Source organism: Perca flavescens, chromosome 17 (assembly GCF_004354835.1).
Source record: "Perca flavescens isolate YP-PL-M2 chromosome 17, PFLA_1.0, whole genome shotgun sequence".
Lineage (NCBI taxonomy): Eukaryota > Metazoa > Chordata > Actinopteri > Perciformes > Percidae > Perca > Perca flavescens.
This window is the reverse complement of record NC_041347.1, coordinates 7,111,363-7,135,511: the sequence shown is the minus strand read 5'-3', so window position 1 is coordinate 7,135,511 and position 24,149 is coordinate 7,111,363. Positions and strand designations below refer to the sequence as shown.

Here is a 24,149-nt window from a genome sequence, read left to right as displayed (position 1 = left end):
TTTGCAACCATGTTCAAACTAGTACAACATTTAAAGTGGCTATTTGTGTTTTTCAGTTGTGTTGATCCTAGCGGCTGCTTTGGACAAAAGCATTAGTGTTTTTACCACACCTGCTGTCGTAAATATCTTTTCTTTACGGTGATGTATTACCGACTGTATTATTGAGTTAGCGTTACCGGGAGATCATATAGTTGTGAGCCGTTCTCACACCCAACTTGTAAAATACGGAAACTTGGGCAGTGTCTCTCAGCGTCAGATACGACGCAAAAATCACCCTTCAGCGTCCGTATGGTACGCACGGGGCAGAGCAGCAGCACCGCGGTGCTTTAAGATGACGTAGTATTAAGAGAGACAACAGAAGGGAGTAGTAGGAAAGCCTGAAATTCTGAATAGGGAGATTGGTTGGGGTGATGGATGGGTCAATCAACACAGAACTTTCACCACAGAGACCGGGGTTCCTGTCTCGTTTTTGAAACATCACTGAAACATTCATTTTATAATCTCATCCACGATCTTTTCCTAAACCCAACTGTCCCGTTCTTGTCCCACGTGTCACAAAAAGTTTTTCTTTTATAAGCCCACCCACGATCTTTTCCTAAACCTAACCGTTCTTGTGCCACATGTCAGGTAAACGTACCCGAACCAGAGCCTCCAAACTGACAAATAGTTCCGACCAAGCACTTTTAGATAAAGCGGTCTTTTAGATTTTTTTTGCTCAAACTAAATAATTTTTAGCGAGTTTAAATTTCTGTTCAAAATGTAGTGTAATGTGCTTGCAAAATATAGGTCAATGTGCTCTAAACATACAAATCCTCGCTCAGGAATGAGGCACATATATAACACCATAGAGAAGGGCCATTTCAGACCACTACAACCTTTCCCTGTGATGTTCTACAAAGGTTTCGTCTCGTCGCAAATCTTTGGACTGAACTGGTCTTTAGTCTCGTTTAATTTAATTGTGTGCTTGAAAATGACAAAAATGCAATTTTCTCAGCTTTTTGTCCATTTTTTTTAAATGAAAATAACATTCAAGTGTTGATAAATATATATAACATGTTTTTTTGTGTATAAAAGCAGAAGCTCTGTTCCTTATTTTGATATATTCACTGCTTATGGAAAAACATATTCTGGGGGTCTTGAAAGATTAGTGAATATGATCAAAAATGAACTTAAAAGTGTTAAGACACATGACTTATAGAAAAATGCTTGACTTTGTAGTAAAACAAAAGATCCATGGCTTTAGCATTCAGCTGTGATGGCAGTGGTGCTTTGTTTCAAATGGAACTATGTATTGTGATCTGTATTATATACAGGGCATATTCTCATAAGAACAGCTGGTTGCAAAGAATTGGTTCTCATAAGGATAGCTGCTCCAGTTGCCCCCCACCCCCTCTTCTCCTACCCACACAGCACAGCTTGTGACGAACATAATTCTTTCCTCCAGCCCAACCATTCATTTACTGACACATTGTGACATTTTCCAGTCACAACCCCCAGCAGGGAGAAGTGTGTGTTTGTGTCACGACTTCCCGCTTTGTGTCTCAGCTTCAGCTTCTCTCTCTCTCTCTCTCTCTCTGCAGCTGATAATCAACTGATGAGCTTTGAATAGATTTAGAGCGCATTAGGGAGGACGGAGTAAAGGCAGCCTGCACCCGAGGGAGACAGAGAGAGAGAGCAAGAGAGAGAGTAGTGAAGGGGGGAGGATGGAGAATGTCAATGGGAAGGAGGTAGTCCTAAGTGATGAGGGGTGAGACTGCTACAGATGGAAACAGAGATACATATAAATAACTCATGTACAGTAGCCAATTTAAATATGTATTTTGTTCCTTCATGCCTTCCTCTCTGGATTGTTTGCAATATCTTCCATAGACCTTAGGTCTTATAGATCTTTGGGTTCTGTTTAATCACCTTCACAATCACTGTAAACCCAGATCTGTTTATTATCAAACTTTTGAGTGGTCATTACTAGGGCTGGGACGATTCATCAAAGTCATCGATTACAAAAATAAGGTTGATTTGCATAACGTGCGTCGATGCGTTGGAATAGAGGAAGATGGCAACGCCCGTAAGCATGGATTCATTCACTCATTTCCTGGTTCTCCTTTTCCATCAACAACATGAAATCAAGGAGAGGGTTAACTTCTCCTGCTCCAGATTTCTCACCGTGGTCAGAAAGAACAGGGGAGACACTTTGGTTCTCTCACTAGGACTCTAGAGCAGACCTGGGCATTGTACGGAAATTACAAAATAAACATTTTCTAATTTTACCTCATGCATGGACTAAAGCTACATTGCTTTTATTTTGAAGTTGTTTTTTTTTATTCACGTACATAATGACGCAATACATATCAAGACGTACGCATTATTGGATCGTTGTCACGGGCAGGTCACAAGCATAGACAGTATATAATGGACCAATAGACCCCGTTGCTCTGGACGGAGACCAGTGAAGGCTATTAGAAGCACTTTTCCGGTGATGGCCAGCTTTACTGCGCAGCCTCCAACTCAGAGAATGTGACGTGAGCAACGTGTCTGAAAGTTGGAAGTCTTCTGGTAGCTGTGCCAAGAGAAATCTCAATCATTCCCAATCTTACAGATACGGAGACTGTAGGTGTATGTAAGGAGATAACATAGACACAGGCTAATTATTGATCACTAACATGCTAGTTAACATTAGTAATTAAACCTAAACATCTCATGTAAGTCGAAACTGCCTGCGAGCTTCTCCTGTACTATACGGTAATTCCTCTACTATGCGACAGTAAGTCACTTGGTTATGACACAATCGTTAGCTTATTTTTACAAAAGCGTCTGCTACGGAGCCATAACGTGAGCTACAAGGTAATGGAGCCTTTTATACATTGTCGTGTTTCTTTGGAACTAAACAACGGACAAATAGAGTCTTTAAACGCTTCAGATGTAAAGTTATTCGCAGTCAAGTGACGTAAAAAAAAATGGCGGTCAGCGGAATGCTAACAGGAGGTGATGGCCAGTTAGCAACAAAATGGCGCCATGATGGCTCAAGTTCTGAAGCGAAGCTTACCCCCTTGGTCACAAGAGGACTTTAGCGCTCAAAAATGTCCGCTCATGCTAAAAAAAGAAAGGTAGATGCTGAATGCAGGATTTTCAACAAAAATTGGACTGCTAAGTATTTATTTACTGAAGTCGGAGGTAAAGCAGTGTGTTTAGTTTGCGGGGAGCGGATCGCCGTGTTTAAGGACTACAATTTGAGTCGGCATTACAAGACAACACACGCGGAGAAATACAAAAACTTGTCTGATGCTGAAAGTGCACGAACATCGGAAGCTTTGCTAGCTAAGCTGCAAAAGCAGCAAGGCTTCTTTACCAAGCTTCACATATCCAGGGATGTAGCAACCAAGACCAGCTTTGTGATATCCCACAAAATCGCTAAAAACAGTAAGCCATTCTCGGAGGGGGAGTTTGTCAAAGAGTGCTTGGTGGACTCTGCAGCACTAATATGCCCTGAAAAAAAGGAGCATTTGAGCAAGTCCCGCTGTCCAGGCGAACCGTTTTGACTTTTTCTCTTTGGCTTTGGACGAGAGCTGTGATGTCCACGACACAGCCCAGCTACTCATATTTGTCCGTGGGATTACGGACTTCAAGATTACGGAGGAGCTGGCAGCAATGCGGTCGATGAAAGGAACGACGACAGGGAGCAATCTGTTGCATGGACACCCTGGGATTGAAATGGGACAGACGGGCAGGTGTCACAACGGACGGCTGTCCCAATCTTACTGGGAAAAATGTCGGACTTTTGAAACGTATGCAAGATAAAGTGACTGAAATCGACGCAGATCAGAAATTGGTGTTTTTGCATTGTAATATACACCAACATGTGTTGTGCAAGTCAGTGCTAAAAATTAACCATGTTGTTGATGTTGTTACTAAAACCTTCATCAGGGCACGGGCATTGAATCACAGATTTTTTTTTGTTTGTCGCACTGCATGAGACTGAGCAGAGTGACATCGGCTACCACACAGCTGTCAGATGGCTCAGCCTGGGCAAAGTGCTAAAAAGAGTTTGGGACCTGAAAGCAGAGATTCGAGAGTTTTGTGAGAAGAAAGGCAAAGACATCCCAGAGCTCTCAGATGATGACTGGATGGCAGATTTTGCATTTTGCTGTTGATGTGACTGCAATGATGAATGAACTGAACACCAAACTGCAAGGCAAGGGCCTTTCTGTTCATGAAATGCACAGCCTGGTGAAGGCTTTCATGAGAAAGATGCAGTTTCTTTCAAGTCAACTGGAGAGCAACGCTCTCACTCACATGCAAACCCTGAAAGAAGTCACACCATCAGCTGATCACCTCCGCAGGTACTCATCCATATTAGGAGCATTGCATGGAGAGTTTTCAAGGCGGTTTGAAGATCTCAGAACAATCGAGGATGAAATGCACATGATTTCCTCTCCCTTTACCTGCAGTGTGGATAATGCACCCAGTGATGTTCAGCTGGAACTCATTGACCTGCAGTCTGATGCAGTACTGGCAGAGCACTTTAAGTCCGGATCTCTGCTGGATTTCTACTCTTCTCTTAAGGAGGAGAACTTTCCAAACATGAGGAGACATGCTCAGAAGATGTTGGTTCTCTTTGGCTCTACCTACATATGTGAACAAACATTTTCAACAATGAAGTTTACAAAATCCAGGTATAGATCCTCTCTCACTGATGATCATCTGTCAGCTGTGCTTCGCATTTCCACCTCATACATTCAACCTGACTTCGATGCACTCGTTAAAGCCCAGCAGAGACTAGATTTCTCTCACTGAAGAAAAAATAACTTAAAAACACCAAATGACGTGGTTAGACCACAAATGTAGGCATGTAAAGGCACCAACTAGCAGTGAACTGGGACACTTTTTTTGGAACCCTTTTCTCAATATTCACAGTTCAGTGATGTACATTGACAGTTCAATATGATGTGTCTTGCTTAATGTTTGAGCACAAATACAATATTGTGATGTCTTTAGAATACTAGGAATTTCTTTCCAACAGTATTTGAAACTCAAAATGTGTTTTGGAGTGAATGTGACAGAAAATGTTCACTAATATAAGTCAAAATGGTAAAAAAAGTGTTCACATTTTGTTTACCATTGCTTTGGGAAATTTAATTGAATAAATTAAATTTTTTGTAAGGCAACCTCACTTTTTCATTGCTTAATTATAAACATATAGCCTACTCTCACCAGCTTGTCAAAGCAATGTTATTTACTGCTTTTTATAAAGAAATACAATTAATATTATGCAGAATTGAGTTGAGCCTTTTGGCCCGGCCCTCCACAATATTTTCTGATAGAGACCCAACAATGTGGTGAAGTGTTAAAAATGGCTTGTCACAGCAGTACAACTATGAATGAACATTTGAAGCGAAAGCATCCTGGAGCACTGTGTCAAGACTGCAGCAAGACAGCACCGTATGTCCGTGAGGGATTGGCCAACTGCATAACATGTGATCTACACTCTGTGTGTCTCTCACTTTCACTACAGCGCTCCTAGTAAACAAAGTTAGTCTGAAGCCCTGCATTTCAATTATTTTCCTTGCCCCACACTAATGCAAAAATACATTTGGCCATGATTATCTTAGCTGCATATTACTCCAGTGATGAAAATAAATCCATGTCATAGCCATTTCCAAAGTTCAGTTCAAAAATCTTTAGAATATTATGCAAATTAATTGTTAGATTAATCAATGACAAAAAGAATTGTTAGGGACAGCTCTTGTCATTACTTATTCTTTGAGGTTCTTTAACGGTCTCATTACTAAATCAAATTAGTTGTTTGTAGTATTCAGCTGAAATGTGCAGTGCAATTATAATATTAGGCAGAGATAACTTTTGCTATGTTACGTTTTGTAAGGGAGGGGAAGGGCCCATTCGAAATTCAACGTGAGCGGGAGTGTCATGTGCAAGAGCACGATGAAGAGTCCGCTTGTCCTGGCTGCTGCATCGAGTCCGACTGCGTACTTTGAGAAAGCTATGGGGTTTTTGAAAGCAACATTACACCAAGTGGAATGGATATCAGATATCTTTCTGGGGAAATTGATTACCAAAAAGACCAGTCTGGTGGCAACAAATTAGCTAAACGCTAATGTTAGCTTAGGGCCCTATCTTGCATCCGGCGCAGCGTGGCGCAAAGCCCGACCCAAGTGTCTTTGCTAGTTTAAGACCGACGCAGTTGTCAATTTCCCGTCCAGCGCCCACATCGTTTAAATATCAAATGCACCTAACCCATCTTACAGGGAGGTGTGTTCAGGTGCATTCTGGGCGTATTGCTATCTTGAGGCAGTGGAAATTGATCGCCATTGACCAACAAAAACCTGGTCTAAAGTCAATAACGCAGCATTTCATTGTTATTTTAACAGAGCATTAGTAAAATGCTCCTAGGCTCGTGCACAGCGCACGCACACTATGCTTGTTACACACACAGGGACACACAGCAGCACACACACATGCAGAAGATTACAAATAAAAATATTACCGCCATCATAACAGCAATGCTCCAAGAGCCAAACGTGCCTGGCTTTTAAAGGGAATGGGAGATGATCTCTGATTGGTTTATTGTTGTTACGCCAAAACACACCTCTGATTAATGAAGACACTAAGTACAACCCTTTAGAACCATGCGTCCGGCGCACGGACCCTTTTTTGCGCCGTCAAACTAGCAAAAGTGGATGTGGACATATGCACTTAGATCGTTAAAATAGGGCCCTTAGTGTTAATGGGTAACTACCGTTTTTTTCAACCTGGACCCTATTTTCCTATATTTTTGTGACAACAATCTTTGACATTGTAGACTTTTGTGACATTGTAGCTTGTTTCTCTGCTGCCCAATCGCAAGGTAATGTAAGTCAATGGAGGCAAAACGGCGTTGATAAACACGCAAAATACCGAGTATGCGTCTTTATAACGTGCAAATCATGGCATATAAATTGCCGTGTCATACATACGCCACTTCATGAGATCAGTCTGCAGTGGGAGTGGTTAACAAGCTTTTTTTAATTGTTGCAATTTTTAAGTGTTAAATTACCTTGTAATGTTTTGTCAACAATAGAATACACTGAAGACATACCTTTAATTACCCCCCAAGGGGAAATTCACATTTTCATTCTGTTGGTACAGGTTTTTTTACACACACATAGTATATAGCTTCACTACTATTTTTTTTTTATTTTGCAAATGGCAATAAATTCATGTTATTGGAATAAATCCCACTTCAAAATGAACAAAAATGTCAGGCCAGCTGCCTGTGAGTAGCAGTGCTCTGTTCTCTCTCTGTCTTAATTGCAGGGCTGGAGCCCGGTGTGCGGGAGTCAGGTGTCCAGCTGCTTCTCATCAGCCACAATCAACCTCTGCTTCATATGCCCGTTTCGTCCTCCACTCAGCGTCAGATCGTGAAAAAAAATAAATCTCCTTTAACTTCTCCTCCAGAATGGCGGCGTGTACGTTAGATAGTGCAAGCAAGGGAGCTGGACCTCCAGAGACTGAGTTCCGCCCACTTGACTTGGAGCCTAAGCTGGATATGCTTCTCTTGGATGTTGTCCTCGATTTGCCACCGTGTTTGCTATTGGAGCAGGGTGGAGCAAGAGGAGGATGATCCAGTTAAATACACATACAAAGCACAGAAACGGAGAGACAGAAACACCTCACAATAACCTCCTAAATTACATTATAAAAGTGAACTTAAACATATAAACTCAGCTGCCATTGGCTGCCATGTAACTCGAACCCTGCGGTCTTTATCATGTAAAGATTCATCAACATACAACAAACGAATGGATAGTTATTAGATGAGGAGCCTAAGATCAAAATGATGAAGTTACTGTTTAAGGCAGGACCCTTTTTACAGGTAGTGCAGTGTATTAGAATTTTTGCTCTATTTTGCTTCCATGTCTTCTTTGTCTCTAATGGAAGGGAAACTTCCAAAGTACACATTAAGATGGTGTTTGCTTTAGGCTGCATCTGTAGATTTCTTCTAAATTAACCAAACAAGCTGATCTGCATATTTAAACATAACATTTCAGGAGGAAAAACTCTTGATGTAAATCATTAACTGGGGAAGTTCAGTGGTGATATGCTTTAGTTTTTGGTTCATCCTGTTCACCTGCAGTGGCTTGTCAAATGTATGTAAATTAGCACATTTTAATTAGTTAATGCATAATTTGCATATCAATGTCACAATTGTGATGTTATAAAAAATAAATAAATAAAAAAATAAAATCGTACTGTAGTCACCTGTAGTGGACAGTACACTGGCCTGGATGGACATATTGCCTTGGCTAAACCTTAGCTAACGTATTGCATTAGCTAGTAACATTAGCGCACGCATGACACAAGTTAACTATATTTCTTATTGTCTTTTGGCTTATTAGCTGTTAACTCGAGGAGGCACTGGTAGCTCAGTCTTTTGTTCAATACAACTTCCCTCAACTGGGACAGGAGCTGGGAGTTGCTGCTGCCTGTCTGTCTGTCTGTCTGTCTGTCTGTCTGACGTGTGCTGATGTGGGCTGTTGCCAGCTGCGGAGGGAGACACAGGGAAGGAGGGAGGGAGGGCATCGGAACTAGACAAAGTAATCTCCCGACCTGATATTATCATTCTTTTATTCAATAAAATATATTTGGGGGTACTCTGGTAGCTCACCTGGTTGAGCGTGGGCCCCATGTAGTCTAAGCCTCAGTCCTTGCTGCAAATTGTATTTATATAGCACCTTTAATTACACATACATGTAACTGTGCTTTACATTAAACTACATACAGAACAAACAAACAAGTGTAACCATACAAATTCACACACACACACACGCACGCACGCACGCATGCACTGTAAGTAATCAAATGCCTGAAGTTTTGAGAAACAGTTGTGATGGACCTCAGGTCATCAGGCAGCTTGGTCCTAGTCTAGGTGTCCAATGGGTTTCATTTCTGTTGTTATCTTCAGACGTTTTATTATTCATTAAATCTTTCTGTAAATCTTTCTTGAGGCTTGTTTATTTCCAATAGAAGAAGTAAAAAAAAATGTGCCACCCAGTAAGATATTTTATATGTGCATTATTATTATTAATGAGTTAGATTTCAAAAAACATTTCAAATATTTATTTTTTATTATTATTTGTCGGTTATCACTCACGTTCTTATAGTAGATGCTTTGACATATGCATGAGAGAGACAGAGAGAGAGAGACAGAGAGAGAGAGAGAGAGAGAAAACAGCAAGGTGGGAAAAGACAGCAAATGAGCAGAGAGAGAGAACGCAAGCGCAGTGGAGGCAGGAGGGGGGGCAGAGAGATAGAGAGTGTTGGCTAATGGGATTGAGGGAGCAAGAGCGAGGAGTGGAGAGGAACAGACAGAGTGAGAGACAGAGTTGGGGTACACCTGACCTTAAGAAGGGAGGGTAGCTCCTCTGCTAGCCACACACACGCACACACACATTTACATATTTACACACACACAAACACACGCACACACACACCATACACAGTGCCAACAGGCAGAGGCAGTGGAGGGAGCCAGCCAGCAGAGAGCCTGTCGACTAGCAGCCATGACAGACACCGGTGAGTACTGTAGATACATATCGAACATCCCCTAGTGTGTGTGTGTGTGTGTGTGTGTGTGTGTGTGTGTGTGTGTGTGTGTGTGTGTGTGTGTGTGTGTGTGTGCTTTCATATGAGTGATGACGTATAATACCAGCTGTGGTTATGTGCTTTTAGATATCACACTCCAAGGAATGTGAGCGTGTGCATATTTGTGTATGAGGGCATTATAGGGATAGATAGATAGACTAAATATGTATGGCGTATGATATACTGTATATGTAGATATATATTCTTATGATGATGATGATTATGATGGTAAATATGATTGAATCAACAGTGAAGTATTGTTAGGCAGTATTTAATCTACATTGGTGCCTGACATTGAAACAAACATTAGTACATCATAATATTGTTCTTACATGTAGCTAATTTAATGAATACATTTATTTTAGCCTCTCTTTCCAGTGCACTTCTTCTCTGAATTGCTGAAGATCAGCTGCAATATCTTTTTGTGTTGCAGTGCAGTCCTAAGAGGGCAAAAGAAAAAAAAAGATTTTAAGATGAGTGCAAAAGAAAAAACGTAACAAAAAAATGGTATTGCGTCCACTCTGATTGTATGTGAGATGATCTTTTAAAAAAAAAAAAAAATGTTTTATTTATACCTTATTTTAATCACACATGCTAATGGAAAACATTAGCCTAATACAATTTTAAAGTAAGTAAAGTGCTTTTATGGTCATACTTCTCATAACAGGCATGTAGAGAAAAGAACTAAGTGCAGCACCTCCTGGGCCATAGTGCAATAGACAAACAACATGTTACTGTAAAAGAAAGAGGAGCAATTTTATATCTTAAAAAGCAGTAGTAAAAGACAATGGTGGGATGTAAAATGTTTTTCCTAAGTGCGTGTGTAGGTGCTCACATAGGTCGTAGCATGACTAGTCCGACTAGTGCAGTGCTGCTTGGGGGAAAAGCTGTTTTTTAACTTGGTGATATAGGCCCTGATAATGCCTCCTTAAGAAGTATAGGTGCTGTTGAGCCTTCTTCTCTAAAGAGGGGGTGTTTTGGCTTCATGAGAGGTTGTCACCACTAGGAACTTGAACCTGTGCACTGCTTCCACTGCCATACCACCAGCGTAACCAACAATCATCTCCTTTGTCTTGTTGACATTAAGCAAGAGATTGGTGTCCCCGCACAGTCTTCAAGCTGTCCTACTTCCTATATGCAGATAGTGGATGATGTGATTTCCCTTGTTGCTTGTGTTCAAAGTGGCAGCGGGATTGTCTGGATTCTGTTGCTCAGAAAGTCAAAGAACCCAATTGCATATTGAGGTACTCAGCCTGAGGGAGTGCAGTTTATCTGCCAGGGTCAGGGGAATGATTGGGTTGAAGGCGGCGCTGAAGTCAATAAACAGCATCCATGCATATGGTGCAGATGGATGGCACATGCAGTGGTATCATCTGCGGAGTGGTGCTGCCGGTAGGCATATTGACGTGGGTTCAATATGTGTGGGATGGAGGCATTGATGTGTCCTTTGACTAGCTGCTCAAAGATGATGACAACTGAAGTAAGTGCCACAGGGCGGTAGTCATTGAAACAGGTTGTTGGTGACTTTTGTCGGTACTGGGATGATGGTGGTTGATTTGAACAATGATGGTACAACAGCATGAGCCCGGGAGATGTTGAAGAGGTCTGTTAACACCTCAGTCATTTGGTACGCGCACTCTTTGAGTGGGAATGTTATCGATGCTATCGTGGGTTCACCCTAAGCAGTGTTCTCCTCACATCGCAGTACCTGCCTGGTTGCTTAGGCCGGTTACACACTGCAGGCGTGGCGTGAGCGTGGCGTTTCTGTTGCGTGTCAGCTGCGTGTCAGCTGTGTGGATTTTGTCTGTCTTTACCCACCAGAAACGTGTCTGACGCGGCGCTGCTGCTGCTAGCCTTGTCTGGACACATGGATGTTTCCCATTGATAAAATGAAATGATTTAATATAAACGGACACGCCACGCGGCTGACACGCTCGCGTGACGCGTCCAGTGTGTAACCGGCCTTAGGGGAGCTGATTGGTGGCTTCATAGCGTGTGTAAAAAGCATTTAGTGTGTCTGACAGGGAGTTGTCACTGGTGGTACATGAGTACCCTTAGTTCTTATTGTGTACCGCCTCCTCTGAAGAAGACATAGAAGACATCATTTTGTATTGATCCCCATTGGGGGAATATACATTTTTACACTCTGTTAATATTACACATTACACACAGGCCTGAAATACACTCACATGCACAAACAGGACCTAATAAAAGAAAATGTATGCATATATAGATGTATTAATGGAGAAATGTCAGAGTGAGGGGGCTGCCCATGAAGGGCACCCTGAGCAGTCAGGGGTTTGGTGCCTCAGTGACAGTTAGGTTTAGGAAAAGATTGTGGGTGGAGTTACGAAATGTACGTTTCAGTGACATGCGGGACAAGAATGGGACATGAACCCCAGGTCTCCTGGGTGAAAATCCTGTGTGGTTTGACCCATCCACCAGCCAACCTGCCTCCTTACGCAGACTTTCGGTCTTTCGTACTACTCGCTACTGTTGTCGCTCATAATACTACGTCAACTTACAACGCCGCGGTCAAGCTATCGCTCTGCCCTGTGCGTTGCATACACACGCAAAAGGTTGGCTATCTAAAGCTAAGAGCTACAGATCATGCGCCAGTATTTGACAAGTTGGAAATGATAATGGCTTACCTCAAGGGCATCTCAGCAGTGCCTAGGAGGTGAACTGGCACCTCTCCAGGTACCAGTCCACACTGTCCGTACTTGGTCTGTACAAGGACATGGACCAGTGACCCTCGGGTTCCCAAGCCAAGTCCCGACGGACTACCCCAAAGCTTTTTGCATTGGTCGGGGATCGGACACGGGTCTCCCACATGGCAGGCAATTCTATCACGGAACCAAGGAGCTTTGTTTCTACTAGCCTTCCACTCCTGTTCATGAATGTATTATAAGACCTGAATAAGACGTGCATCTCATCTCCACAGACAGCCCCGATACCACCCCCCACAGCCCTACTGACTGACCGTGCAATGCTGCTGTGCAATAGACAGAGGGGGAGAGAGCTAAGTCCTATAATACCTCCGTGAGAGAGCAGCACTGTTTAGTGTTACCGAGAATCCGTGGACTGCATGCATGGGAATAAATTACAATAGAAATATATTTGAATATAACATATATGTATAAGTCACTAAGAGGGTCTGAAAAGTCGTTAAATCTAGTGAGAAAGTCGCCAAGTTGGCAACACTATCCACAACGTTACTACTGCAGCTTCCTGATATCCTAACAATGGAGTGAAATCTCAATATGTGCGTGCGTTAATCACGCATTAAAATGTTTTGGGGTTTTAATAGAAATTTGACAGCCCTAATATAAATATATCCTATTCAAGACAAATGCAAAGATTATGTCATTTAATTGCTGAATTATCCCTATTTTCCACCTGTGACCCCCGTGAGCAATCGTGGCTATTCAAGACATTCAGCCGGGCAGGAAGTGAAACAGTCATTTTACCAAAAAATACCCCCCAATATTGTACAAGTCTCCTCTACAACACCATGGACGACAAGAGATTCATCTTGAAGGTGGAAAATCATAATAGACAATACCAGAAAAAGAGAAGAAAAGAGAAGGCATGGAGTTTAATTACAGGAGTGCTTGGAGTGGAAGGTAGATACTAGCTAATAAACATGCGATTGTTCTTTCAAGTACTTAAGTAAAATCTGCGAGTCTGGCAGGCAAGATGCTGCGCTTTTGAGATGCTCCCGGTGTGGTATGGAGCGTGGTAGAGGACAGAACAAAACCGCGGCGCAGCACAGACGCCCCTTTGGAAAACACGGGTTAGGGTACTGGCACCTCTTTTGGTCCAATCTGGCACTGACATAATCGCTTTTTAGTCATTAATTGCGTTTGTGTACCCAGGATCCAGTATAACCTCTCTTCTTGTTGGAATAGAGACATGCTGATTCACAAAATGTACATGATTGAAATCGCCGGCAACAATGAAAAAACCCTCAGGCATGTTTGTTCTGTAGCTGACTGATAGCATCCCGGAGCTCCCCCAGTGCCTCCTTAGCATTGGTGGGATGTAAACAGCTGTGATGACAACGGTGGTAAATTCCCTTGGTAGGTAATGCGGATGACACATCAGCACGAAGTATTCCACTAGCAAAGAACAGTGACTACCAACGACAGAAATGTTCGTGCACCAACCTTTATTTACATAGACGCCACAGTACCACCTTTGGTTTTACCCAATAGTGATAGTCTGCCTGGAAGATAGCTGGCGTAATTCTTTAGCATCACTTTGCAATAGTGAATTTAGCTACCTATTTTAAACATGAAAAACACTGTGAAGACAATAATAAGGCACTGGTTTAGATGTGGGCTATAAAAAAATCTACCTACCAAGACATTCTGGTCTCCTTACATGCATTTATTTATTTTTATTTTTATTTACTGAGCAAACATATAAGCATATTGTTTGCTTGCTCCCCACCCCATCACATACTATTATAATCAATGGAACAATTTGCCAAGGCAATAATGCAGCTGTGAGTTAACCTATCATTGTCCTTAGATAAAAGAATATAACTCTCCTCAGTTGGAGCAGTTGAAAAAGTGTTTTTTCTAAAGAAAGGATTGACTCTCCCCCTATTTCCATTTAACTCCAAAAATAACTTTTAGATGTTTCTACTCATTACACATACACTATTTAGTTGTTAAATGCATTATAACAACCTGCTACAATGGTTGTCCCCCAGTCCTCATTTTATTGAAAACATTTCGGTTACACTTTACTTGAAGGTATCTACATAAGAGTGACATGACACTGTCATGAACGTGTCAGAAACATTATAAACAAGTCATGATCGTTTGACATAACGTTTCTTTTAATAAGTGTCATTCGGTTTTTGTCATGACAAGTTAGGGTTAGGGTTAGAGTTAGGGTTCATGTGTCATGACTGTGTTATGACAGACAGTGTCATGTCGCTCTTATGTAGATACCTTCAAGGACAGTGTTACCACCATTTCTCTTATACAATGTTGATTCAATGGCATTTTTCAACATATAAATTGTGACTGCTTAAAAATGTTGATTTTAAAGTATATATTTTAACCTCAAACATGTATCAACCTGTATGACCCTAACTCAATGAACACTGTGTGGGACATGACTTAGTGTTGGGTTAGTTAGGGTATCTTCCAAGACAAATCGCACATAATTGTTTCCAAATAGTAAAGCATGGGCTCATCTCCCTTTTTTTGCATTGCATAAAATGTAAAATACGTTCAGCTTTTTTGATGCAAAGCATGGAGTTGTTCCCTACCCAGTCTATATTGATGACCCCTCTTTGGGGACATTGGGCTGTTTGTCTCACTGGTCTCTTGCCCTCTGGCCAGTGCCACCGTTTCAGAACAAAACCAAGGTATGCCAGGGCTTCTTTCATCCCTGTGGCCATTGAAAAACTCTTAATTTACTTCATTAACTTGCTTGCTTTTATGTGTATTCTTCCTAGATAGCTTTAATTAGCCTGGATGGATTATTTATGTATTTATTACATTCATTTTAACTTGTCTCTGTACAGCACTTAACTTAACATGTATGTATTTACTGTGCTGTTTCTAATGTTGTTAACCTTGTTTTTTAGCTTCTGGTTCAGTGTGGTAGGTGTACCTTGTTTTCATGTGTGGTGTGGAATTTTTCTGTATTTGTTGCTGTTGTCAAATGTTTGTTTGTCGACCTTGTGATTTGATGTCTGCTGCAGATTAAATTTCCTTCGGGATAATTCAGTTGAAGTTGAAGTGCGAGTGCACTGTTTAGCTCAAGATTGGAGGTATAGAAACTATTCTGTGGCCAGGGACTGTCATGCATTACAAGCTACAGACACACCATCCAACCACCCAAGCCTCATCTGAAGCCACTACTACTACTACTGCTGCTGCTGCTGCTGCTGCTGCTGCTGCTGCTGCTGCTGACTGTTAATTATCTTGCTAACTGCTGATCTGAGGCATGAACCCCACAGGCAGCACTATAAATGTACAGCTTTAAAAACTGAACCTAGAGGTGGATCAACAGCTCTCTGACACTGTCTGCACTTAAACTAAACACAATAAGCTCCACAGTGATGGGGTTTATTGCTGGACTGTATTGGATTAGATTGTGCAGGTGTTCTTTGTGTCCACCCTCTGCATATATGTATGTCAATGTAAGTACATATGTTTGTGTATGTGGAAACAGACAGGCATCTTTGATATGCACCCTCGCAGCTCTCTGTGGGACTGATTAGTAAATTGCTCTCCTGCTTTCTTGTCAAACACACATGGACACATGCACACGGTCTCTCACACACACACACACACACACACACACACACACACACACACACACAGTATGACGCTGACATAGCAGGCTGTGTATCAGCCTGATGGCCCCCTTCACTGAGGCTATTTTTATTCGACTTATAAGGGATTAGTTTAGGTGATTACCGTCTGCAGGTGTCTCCTCACTGTGTGTGTGTGTGTGTGTGTGTGTGTGTGTGTGTGTGTGTGTGTGTGTGTGTGTGTGTGTGTGTGTGTGTGTGTGTGTGTATTATGCATTGTATTGTATGAGCATTTGTAGCTCCTAAGGTTTGTGCCTGAACTTTAATCCATGCCAGCAGTAGAATAAATATCGTAGATGTCTCAGGTTAAATAAGGGGGCTAAAGTAACTGTTGTAGCGTAAATGGTCAGTTGATTCATTTAAAAGAGCAGTCAAATCTGGTGTTGTCTCTACTTAAAAGTACTGGTGCGAGGGCAGTGTCCTGGCCCTCGTTTTTAACTTCTTTTTTTTAACATTCATTTTCCTGAACTAATCTTTCACTCACTTAACTCTCCCATCATTTAAATCTGGAGTCACAGCTACATGTAAAATATACAAACAATGCTAACATTATTATTAAGCAGAAAACCTAATATATTGTAAACATCACACCATTGAAAGAAATCCCATTATCAAGAAAACATATGTCTGTATACACAACCGGTCAAAAGTTTGGGGTCACTTAGAAATTTCCATTCCACTCCATTCCAGACATAATACCAGCTGAGATCAGTTGCATTGTGTGGTGTTTTGTAAAAGTATTTTAAGTACGAGCCGAGAGACATGTATCACACTACTTTCCACTTTATTCTTCTTCTTCTCTTCATCTACGCACATACCTTTCACCTGTAACCTCACGGTGCACTCTAGCACCCCTAGTGTTCACTAACAATATTAACAGTCACTTAAACAGGGTACCCTCAACCTCTGTAAAATAACCCTTTCATTAATGATAGTTCCTGAAAACCTAAATTGGACATGAAATTAGATTATTCTTGTTTTAGCTAGTATAACTCAGACTTGAAAACAGTATGACATTTTTTCACATAACAGAACAGTATGAGTATTTTTTTTGTTTTTTTTCACATAACCGAACAGTATGAATATTCTTTTCTTCTTTCAATTTGCACAGTTCACAAATTGATCCTGGATCATATTCATCTCTCAAAGTCTGTTAACCACTGAGGTGGGTTTCTGGCTCTGGTGGTGCGTCTAGGGCCTGGTTATTGACCAACATGCACATTCTCGGTCACAGTGAGTCCATCCAGTGTAGTCTCATTGTTCTCGCTCATGCAAGCTAGAGCCTCCTTAGGGAAACGCACCAGCTTTGAGGCATTCCATTTCCGACCATCACTGAGAAGGTAAGTACTCGGTCCGACCTTCTTTATGACTGTCAGAGGTTCTGTGTATTTGGATGACCCCTTGTAGACATGTTCCGGTCTCCGGACTCGCACAGCATCGTTCACTTGAAAGGTGGCCACTTTTGCTCCTGGCTTTCTGTCTGTATACTCCTTACTGTGTTGTTGGTTTTGTCTCGCAGTTTCTTTGACTTGCTTGTGTGATGCAGTTTTGTGTGAGACAGGAAGGACGTTCAGTTTTGTACGCATCTTCCTATTTCTCAGCAACTCGAATGGAGTAGCTCCTGTAGTAGCATGCGGTGTAGCACGGTAAATCTGTAAGAGCTCTGTCACTGCTTGTTTCCAAGGCTTGTGTGTTCTTTCTGCAGTCTGGAGACACGTCTTTAATACCCTATTAAATCTCTCAATCGCTCCGTTGGCTCTTGGGTAGTAGATGCTGGAGCGCAGATGCTTTATCTCTCTCTCTCTCTCTCAGAAACTTTGCAAACTCATAGGAAGTAAACTGACATCCATTATCAGAGACTGCTACTTCTGGCCATTTACTGTAATAGTCTGTAAGAGTGATGGCATAACGGCAGTCCCATGTAGCACGTTCGAAAGGGCTGGTTATGTCAATGGCCACCTTTTCCCCTGGTCCATCTGGCAGTTTGACAGGTGTAAGCGGTGCGGGTGCAGTCTTCATTGTTTTGTCACTGTATTGGCATGACACACATGACTCTATCTTACTCTGTACATGTTTGTCCATTTGTGGCCACCAATACAGTTCTTGCAGTCTCTGTTTAGTGCGCACCACTCCCTGGTGCCCCTCATGTGCCAAGTCTACCACTTTGGATCGCAGTGATGTAGGCACAATCAAGCGGTCAGTACCTCTCATGACAAGTGTCTTGTCTACAGCCAGTTCGTCTTGCACATTGAAGTATGAAGCCAGCTCTTTAGGTACATTCTTTCTGCATTTTGGCCAGCCTTTCTGTATTTGCTGTCGCAATTGAGTCAGTTCAGGACAAGTGTCACATGCAGCAGTGAACTCCGACAAGGACATGGCATGCAAAGACTCCATGAAGACAGTAGCCACTATGTCCGGTTCCACTTCAGCTTCCCCTGTGTCAGGCAGTGGAAGCCTGGACAGGCAGTCAGCAGTAACATTCAGTTTCCCAGGGCGGTAAGCGACATCATATGTAAAGCAAAGTAATCGTGCAGACCACCTCGCAATTCGCAGTCCAGCACGGCCTGTACCCTTGGATGTGAGCAGGGTAGCAAGTGCTTGATGATCTGTGCATAACACAAAGTGATGTCCCCATAGATAGGTTCTCCACCTTTCTACTGCCCAAACGCATGCCAGCGCTTCACGTTCCACAGTGGAATATTTCCTTTCAGTAGGAGAAAGTGTTCTGGATGCAAACGCCACGACTCTCTCTGTGTGGTCTGAATGAAGTTGGCTCAGTACACCCCCTAGTCCGTAATCAGAGGCATCCGTAGTTACATATGTAGGCAGTTCAGGGTCGTATAGTGCTAGGGCAGGGCTCTCAACAATCAGTCTCTTAATGTCAGTAAAACTATACTCAGCCTCAGCAGTCCAGTTGAACTGCCGTTCTGTAGACTCCCTGAGTGTTTCACGTAGAGGTTCAACAACAGTAGAAAAATCAGGAATGAATTTACCGTACCATGACGCAAGACCTAAGAAGGATCGCAGGGAGGATGTATCATGTGGGGCAGGTGCATTGGCCACAGCTGTGATCTGATCTTGATCTGGGTGGAGCCCCTCCTTGGATATGGTGTGGCCCAGGAACCGCAAAGAAGTCTGGTTGAACTTACACTTCTGCATGTTCAGCTTAAGTCCTGCCTCGTTCAAGGCATGCAGCACCCTCCTTAGGTTGGCATCATGCTGCTGTTGAGTGGTTCCGTAGCAAATCACGTCATCCAGATATGCCTGTACTCCTGGTATGCCTGCCAGTATGATCGTCATCATCTTCTGGAAAGCTGATGGAGCCGAAGCCAGGCCAAATGGGACTCAGCAGAAACGGAAAAGTCCATCATGTGTGATAAATGCAGTTATATCACGGCTGTCTGGATGCAGTAACATTTGATGGTAAGCAGAGGCCAGGTCGATGGTAGAGAAGACTGTGGCCCCTCTCAGCTCAGAGAATAGCTCGTCCATGTGTGGTAATGGGTGACAGTCACTGACAATGGCCTTGTTAGGTTCCCTGAGGTCAACACACATGCGCAGTTTTCCTCTATCTTTTCTCTGCATCACAACTATTGGAGAGACCCATGGAGATGCATCAATGCGTTCTATAACGCCTTTTTCCTGTAGATCTTTGAGCTCATCACTCACTGCCTGCCTCACCGAGAAGGGAAGTCTCCTGAGTTTTTGTTGTACCGGCACAGCCTCTGGTTTGAGTTGAATTTTGTGCACAAATCCCTTTGCACAGCCAATCTCCTGTACCTGGATCTCGGGTGCAAGCTGTGGTATTGTGCTTGGTACGGTAGGCAAGGCAAGGCAAGGCAGCTTTATTTATATAGCACATTTCAGCAACAGGGCAATTCAAAGTGCTTTACATAAAACATTAAAGAGCAGTTAGAAAACAATTAAAAAACAATAATAAACAAATTAAAAACATTAAAAGACAAGAATAAAATTGATAGTGCAGTATAATAATAAAAGTTACAGTGCAGTATAAGAAATTAAAGTTAATAAAATAGATTATTTAAAGAAAAGCAACATCAAAAAGATAGGTCTTTAGCTTAGATTTAAAAGAACTGAGAGTTGCAGCGGACCTACAGGTTTCTGGGAGTTTGTTCCAGATATGTGGAGCATAAAAACTGAACGCTGCTTCCCCCTGTTTAGTTCTGACTCTGGGGACAACAAGTAGACCTGTCCCAGACGACCTGAGAGGTCTGGGTGGGTCATAGTGTAGTAACAGATCAGTAATGTATTTTGGCCCTAAACCGTTTAGTGATTTATAAACCAGTAAAAGTATTTTGAAATCAATTCTTTGAGGCACTGGAAGCCAGTGTAGAGACTTCAGTACTGGAGTGATGTGATCCACTTTCTTGGTTTTAGTGAGGACTCGAGCAGCAGCGTTTTGAATCAGCTGCAGCTGTCTGATTGATTTTTTAGGGAGACCTGTAAAGACACCGTTACAGTAGTCAAGTCTACTGAAGATAAAAGCATGGACAAGTTTTTCCAGATCCTGCTGAGACATAAGCCCTTTAACCCTTGATATATTTTTAAGGTGATAATAGGCTGATTTTTTAATTATGTTAATGTGGCTTTTAAAATTTAGGTCTGAGTCCATGACTACACCAAGATTTCTGGCTTTGTCTGTTGTTTTTAACATTGTCGTTTGAAGCTGAGCGCTGACTTTCAATCGTTCCTCTTTTGCTCCAAAACAAACACCTCCGCTTTTTTTCTTCATTTAATTTAAGAAAGTTCTGGCACATCCAATCATTAATCTGTTCAATGCACATATTTAATTGTTGTATTGGGCTATAGTTCCCTGGCGATAAGGTTATGTAAATTTGTGTGTCATCCGCATAACTATGGTAACTTATTTTGTTGTTTTCCATAATCTGAGCCAGTGGAAGCATGTAGATGTTGAACAGAAGAGGCCCCAGAACTGAGCCTTGGGGAACTCCGCACGTCATATTTGTATGCTCAGATGTATAATTACCTATAGACACAAAGTAGTCCCTATTCTTTAAATAGGATTCAAACCACTTTAGTACTGAGCCAGAAAGACCAACCCAGTTTTCCAATTGGTCAAGCAATATGTCATGGTCTACCATATCAAATGCAGCACTGAGATCAAGTAATACTAAGACTGAAATTTTGCCACTATCTGTGTTTAAGTGGATGTCATTAAAGACTTTAACAAGAGCTGTCTCAGTGCTGTGGTGTGGTCGAAAACCTGACTGGAAGGCATTAAAAATGTTGTTTAGTGATAAGAAAAGGTTGAGTTGTTGAAAAACCAATTTTTCTATGATTTTACTTAAAAATGGAAAGTTTGATATTGGCCTATAGTTGCTCATTAGTGTCATGTCTAGATTGTTCTTTTTTAGGACTGCAGTTTTCAGGGCCTGTGGGAAGATACCTGAGAGCAGAGATGTGTTTACAATCTGTAGAAGATCAGAAGCCAAACAATTCCAAACAATGGTAGAATATCAAGGCAACAGGAGGAGGTTTTAGGTAGGTGCCCTCAGTGCAGTAGGGTCATCAGAGCTGTCATCTGTAACAACCTTTGTGCCCTCAATACGCATGTGCAATGCCACAACTAGATCTAGCCCTAATAGAGCAGTGCCTGACTTTACCACTACAAATGAGCCTGTAGTAGAATGCCCATCATGAGTAACTGTGGCACGCATACACCCTTTAACGGGTATTTTGTCTCTTGAATATGTGAACAGGTTCACTGCAGGCTCCGAAAGTTCACATGTAGGAAAGAGAGTCTGGTAAGTGCTCTCTGGAATGATAGAAACTGATGAACCGGTGTCTACTATGAGCTCAACGTCATGTGTCCATTTGCATTCACTTGCACAGTACAGAGAATTTTATCTTGCACATCATCAGTCATTAAAAGCACAGTCAGTTCGTTTATCATTATTTCACGCACCTCCTTTTGTCCAGATCGACACATTTTAGAAAAATGTCCCACTTTTCCACATGAATTGCACGTCACTTTAGCAGCAGGACACGAGGGTTTATTTGCTAGGTGGTTGGTGGATCCACAACGGTAGCAGGAGCGGCGGCTAGTTGTAGACGCCATTGATGATGCAGGCATCCTTTGTTCTTTTTGGCGGGCCTTCCTTTGCTGTTTATGTATGGCCCTCACCGACGCAGCAGCAGCAGCAGCCGTCGTGGTAGCGGCAGTAGTAGTAGTGTGGGATAGAACGCCAGCATTCCGTAGCCCAGCCTCCATCTGCAGGGCCAGTGAAGTAGCTTTAGCCAGGGTTAGGTCCGCTTCTAACAAAAGTCTGTCCCGTACGCGTGTGTTTGCAACACGCTCTATCAGTTGATCTCGAAGCATTTGCTCCTCCATATCACCAAACTCACACAGTGCAGCCAGTTCACGTAATGAGGCTAGATACTGGTTTATTGACTCATCTGGTCGCTGTGCCCTCTGGCAAAATTTGTGACGTTCCGCAATCACGTTTACTTTAGGAACGAAGTGATTTCTAAGTCCATCCACTGCAGTAGCATATGTAGTACCTGTATCCGGTAGCGCGTAAAACAGCCTTTGTCCCTTGGTGCCAAGTGCATGGAGAAGAACAGCACGCTTCCTTGCCTCGGGCCACTTTCCCCCGTTAGCATCGATTACTAGCATATAGTTCTCAAACATTTTCAGCCATGTAGGGAAGGGAATAGCAGGTTCGCCTGGGCAAGGCATGAACGGTGTAGGTAGAGGCATGTTAATAGCCATCCTTGTCGCCAAAAGTATTTTAAGTACGAGGCGAGAGACGTATCACACTACTTTCCACTTTATTCTTCTTCTTCTCTTCATCTACGCACATACCTTTCACCTGTAACCTCACGGTGCACTCTAGCGCCCCTAGTGTTCACTAACAGTATTAACAGGACACAACACATTGTTTTTTTAACCAGGGCAGCAGTTTTCAGATGACATTATGTGCTTACATAATTGCAAAAGGGTTCTCCAGTGTTTTCTCAGTTAGCCTTTTAAAGGTCCCATGACATGGTGCTCTTTGGATGCTTTTATATAGACCTTAGTGGTCCCCTAATACTGTATCTGAAGTCTCTTTTATATAGACCTTAGTGGTCCCCTAATACTGTATCTGAAGTCTCTTTTATATAGACCTTAGTGGTCCCCTAATACTGTATCTGAAGTCTCTTTTATATAGACCTTAGTGGTCCCCTAAAACTGTATCTGAAGTCTCTTTTATATAGACCTTAGTGGTCCCCTAAAACTGTATCTGAAGTCTCTTTTATATAGACCTTAGTGGTCCCCTAATACTGTATCTGAAGTCTCTTTTATATAGACCTTAGTGGTCCCCTAATACTGTATCTGAAGTCTCTTTTATATAGACCTTAGTGGTCCCCTAATACTGTATCTGAAATCTCTTTTATATAGACCTTAGTGGTCCTCTAATTTCTGTGTCTTAAGCTATTGAGGAGGAGAGAGGGGGGGCAAGGTGGATGTTGGGGGTGTGGCCTTGACCAACTGCCACTTTGCTTGTTTGAAAGCCATGATGTCTCTCTCATGGGTGGGCCAAATTCTCTGGGTGGGCAAAGCAGAGAAAGGGGAGGTAACCTTTCCCCTTATGACCTCATAAAGAGAAGAATCCTGATTGGCCCATCTGAGCTTTCATTTTCTCAAAGGCAGAGCAGGATACCCAGGGCTCGCTTTACACCTATCGCCATTTCTAGCCACTGGGGGACCATAGGCAGGCGGGGGGAACTCATATATATATATATATATATATATATATATATATATATATATATATATATATATATATATATATATATATATATATATATATATATATATATATATATATATATATATATATATATGTATATGTATATGTGTGTGTCTATACATATATGAAAACAAATGATTGATGATAGATCCCAGGCTTGGATGCTGCTGACTCAAACCTCCCCCTATCTCCAAGGGGCACAGCAGCACGTGATCAGTGGGCCATATGTTGGAGTCAACCCCCGGCTTACTCACAGCACATCCTTTTGGAGGTGTGTTTCACATCCTCTCATCAGCATTCAGTTAATGAATACACAGGTTACTTTAAAAGCAAAAAGACAGTTTCTTTGTGTCCACTGATGCAGTTTCTACTCTTCTGGAAGGTAAGAGCACTAGCAG

The 24,149-nt window shown here is 42.2% G+C and overlaps 1 protein-coding gene and 1 pseudogene across 1 annotated transcript in view; both read left to right on the top strand.

Moving 5' to 3' along the window:
• Window positions 1-3,688: 3,688 nt before the first annotated feature.
• On the top strand, window positions 3,689-7,615 carry LOC114572506 (general transcription factor II-I repeat domain-containing protein 2B-like; annotated as a pseudogene).
• Window positions 7,616-9,344: 1,729 nt separating this feature from the next.
• Window positions 9,345-24,149, top strand: part of si:dkey-191g9.5 (rap1 GTPase-GDP dissociation stimulator 1) — a 37,016-nt gene continuing 22,211 nt past the window's right edge. Inside the window, exon 1 of the mRNA XM_028604170.1 lies at window positions 9,345-9,567. Within this exon, the coding sequence (XP_028459971.1) occupies window positions 9,555-9,567 (13 nt within the window). The 5' untranslated portion in view covers window positions 9,345-9,554. The remainder of the gene's footprint in view (window positions 9,568-24,149) is intronic.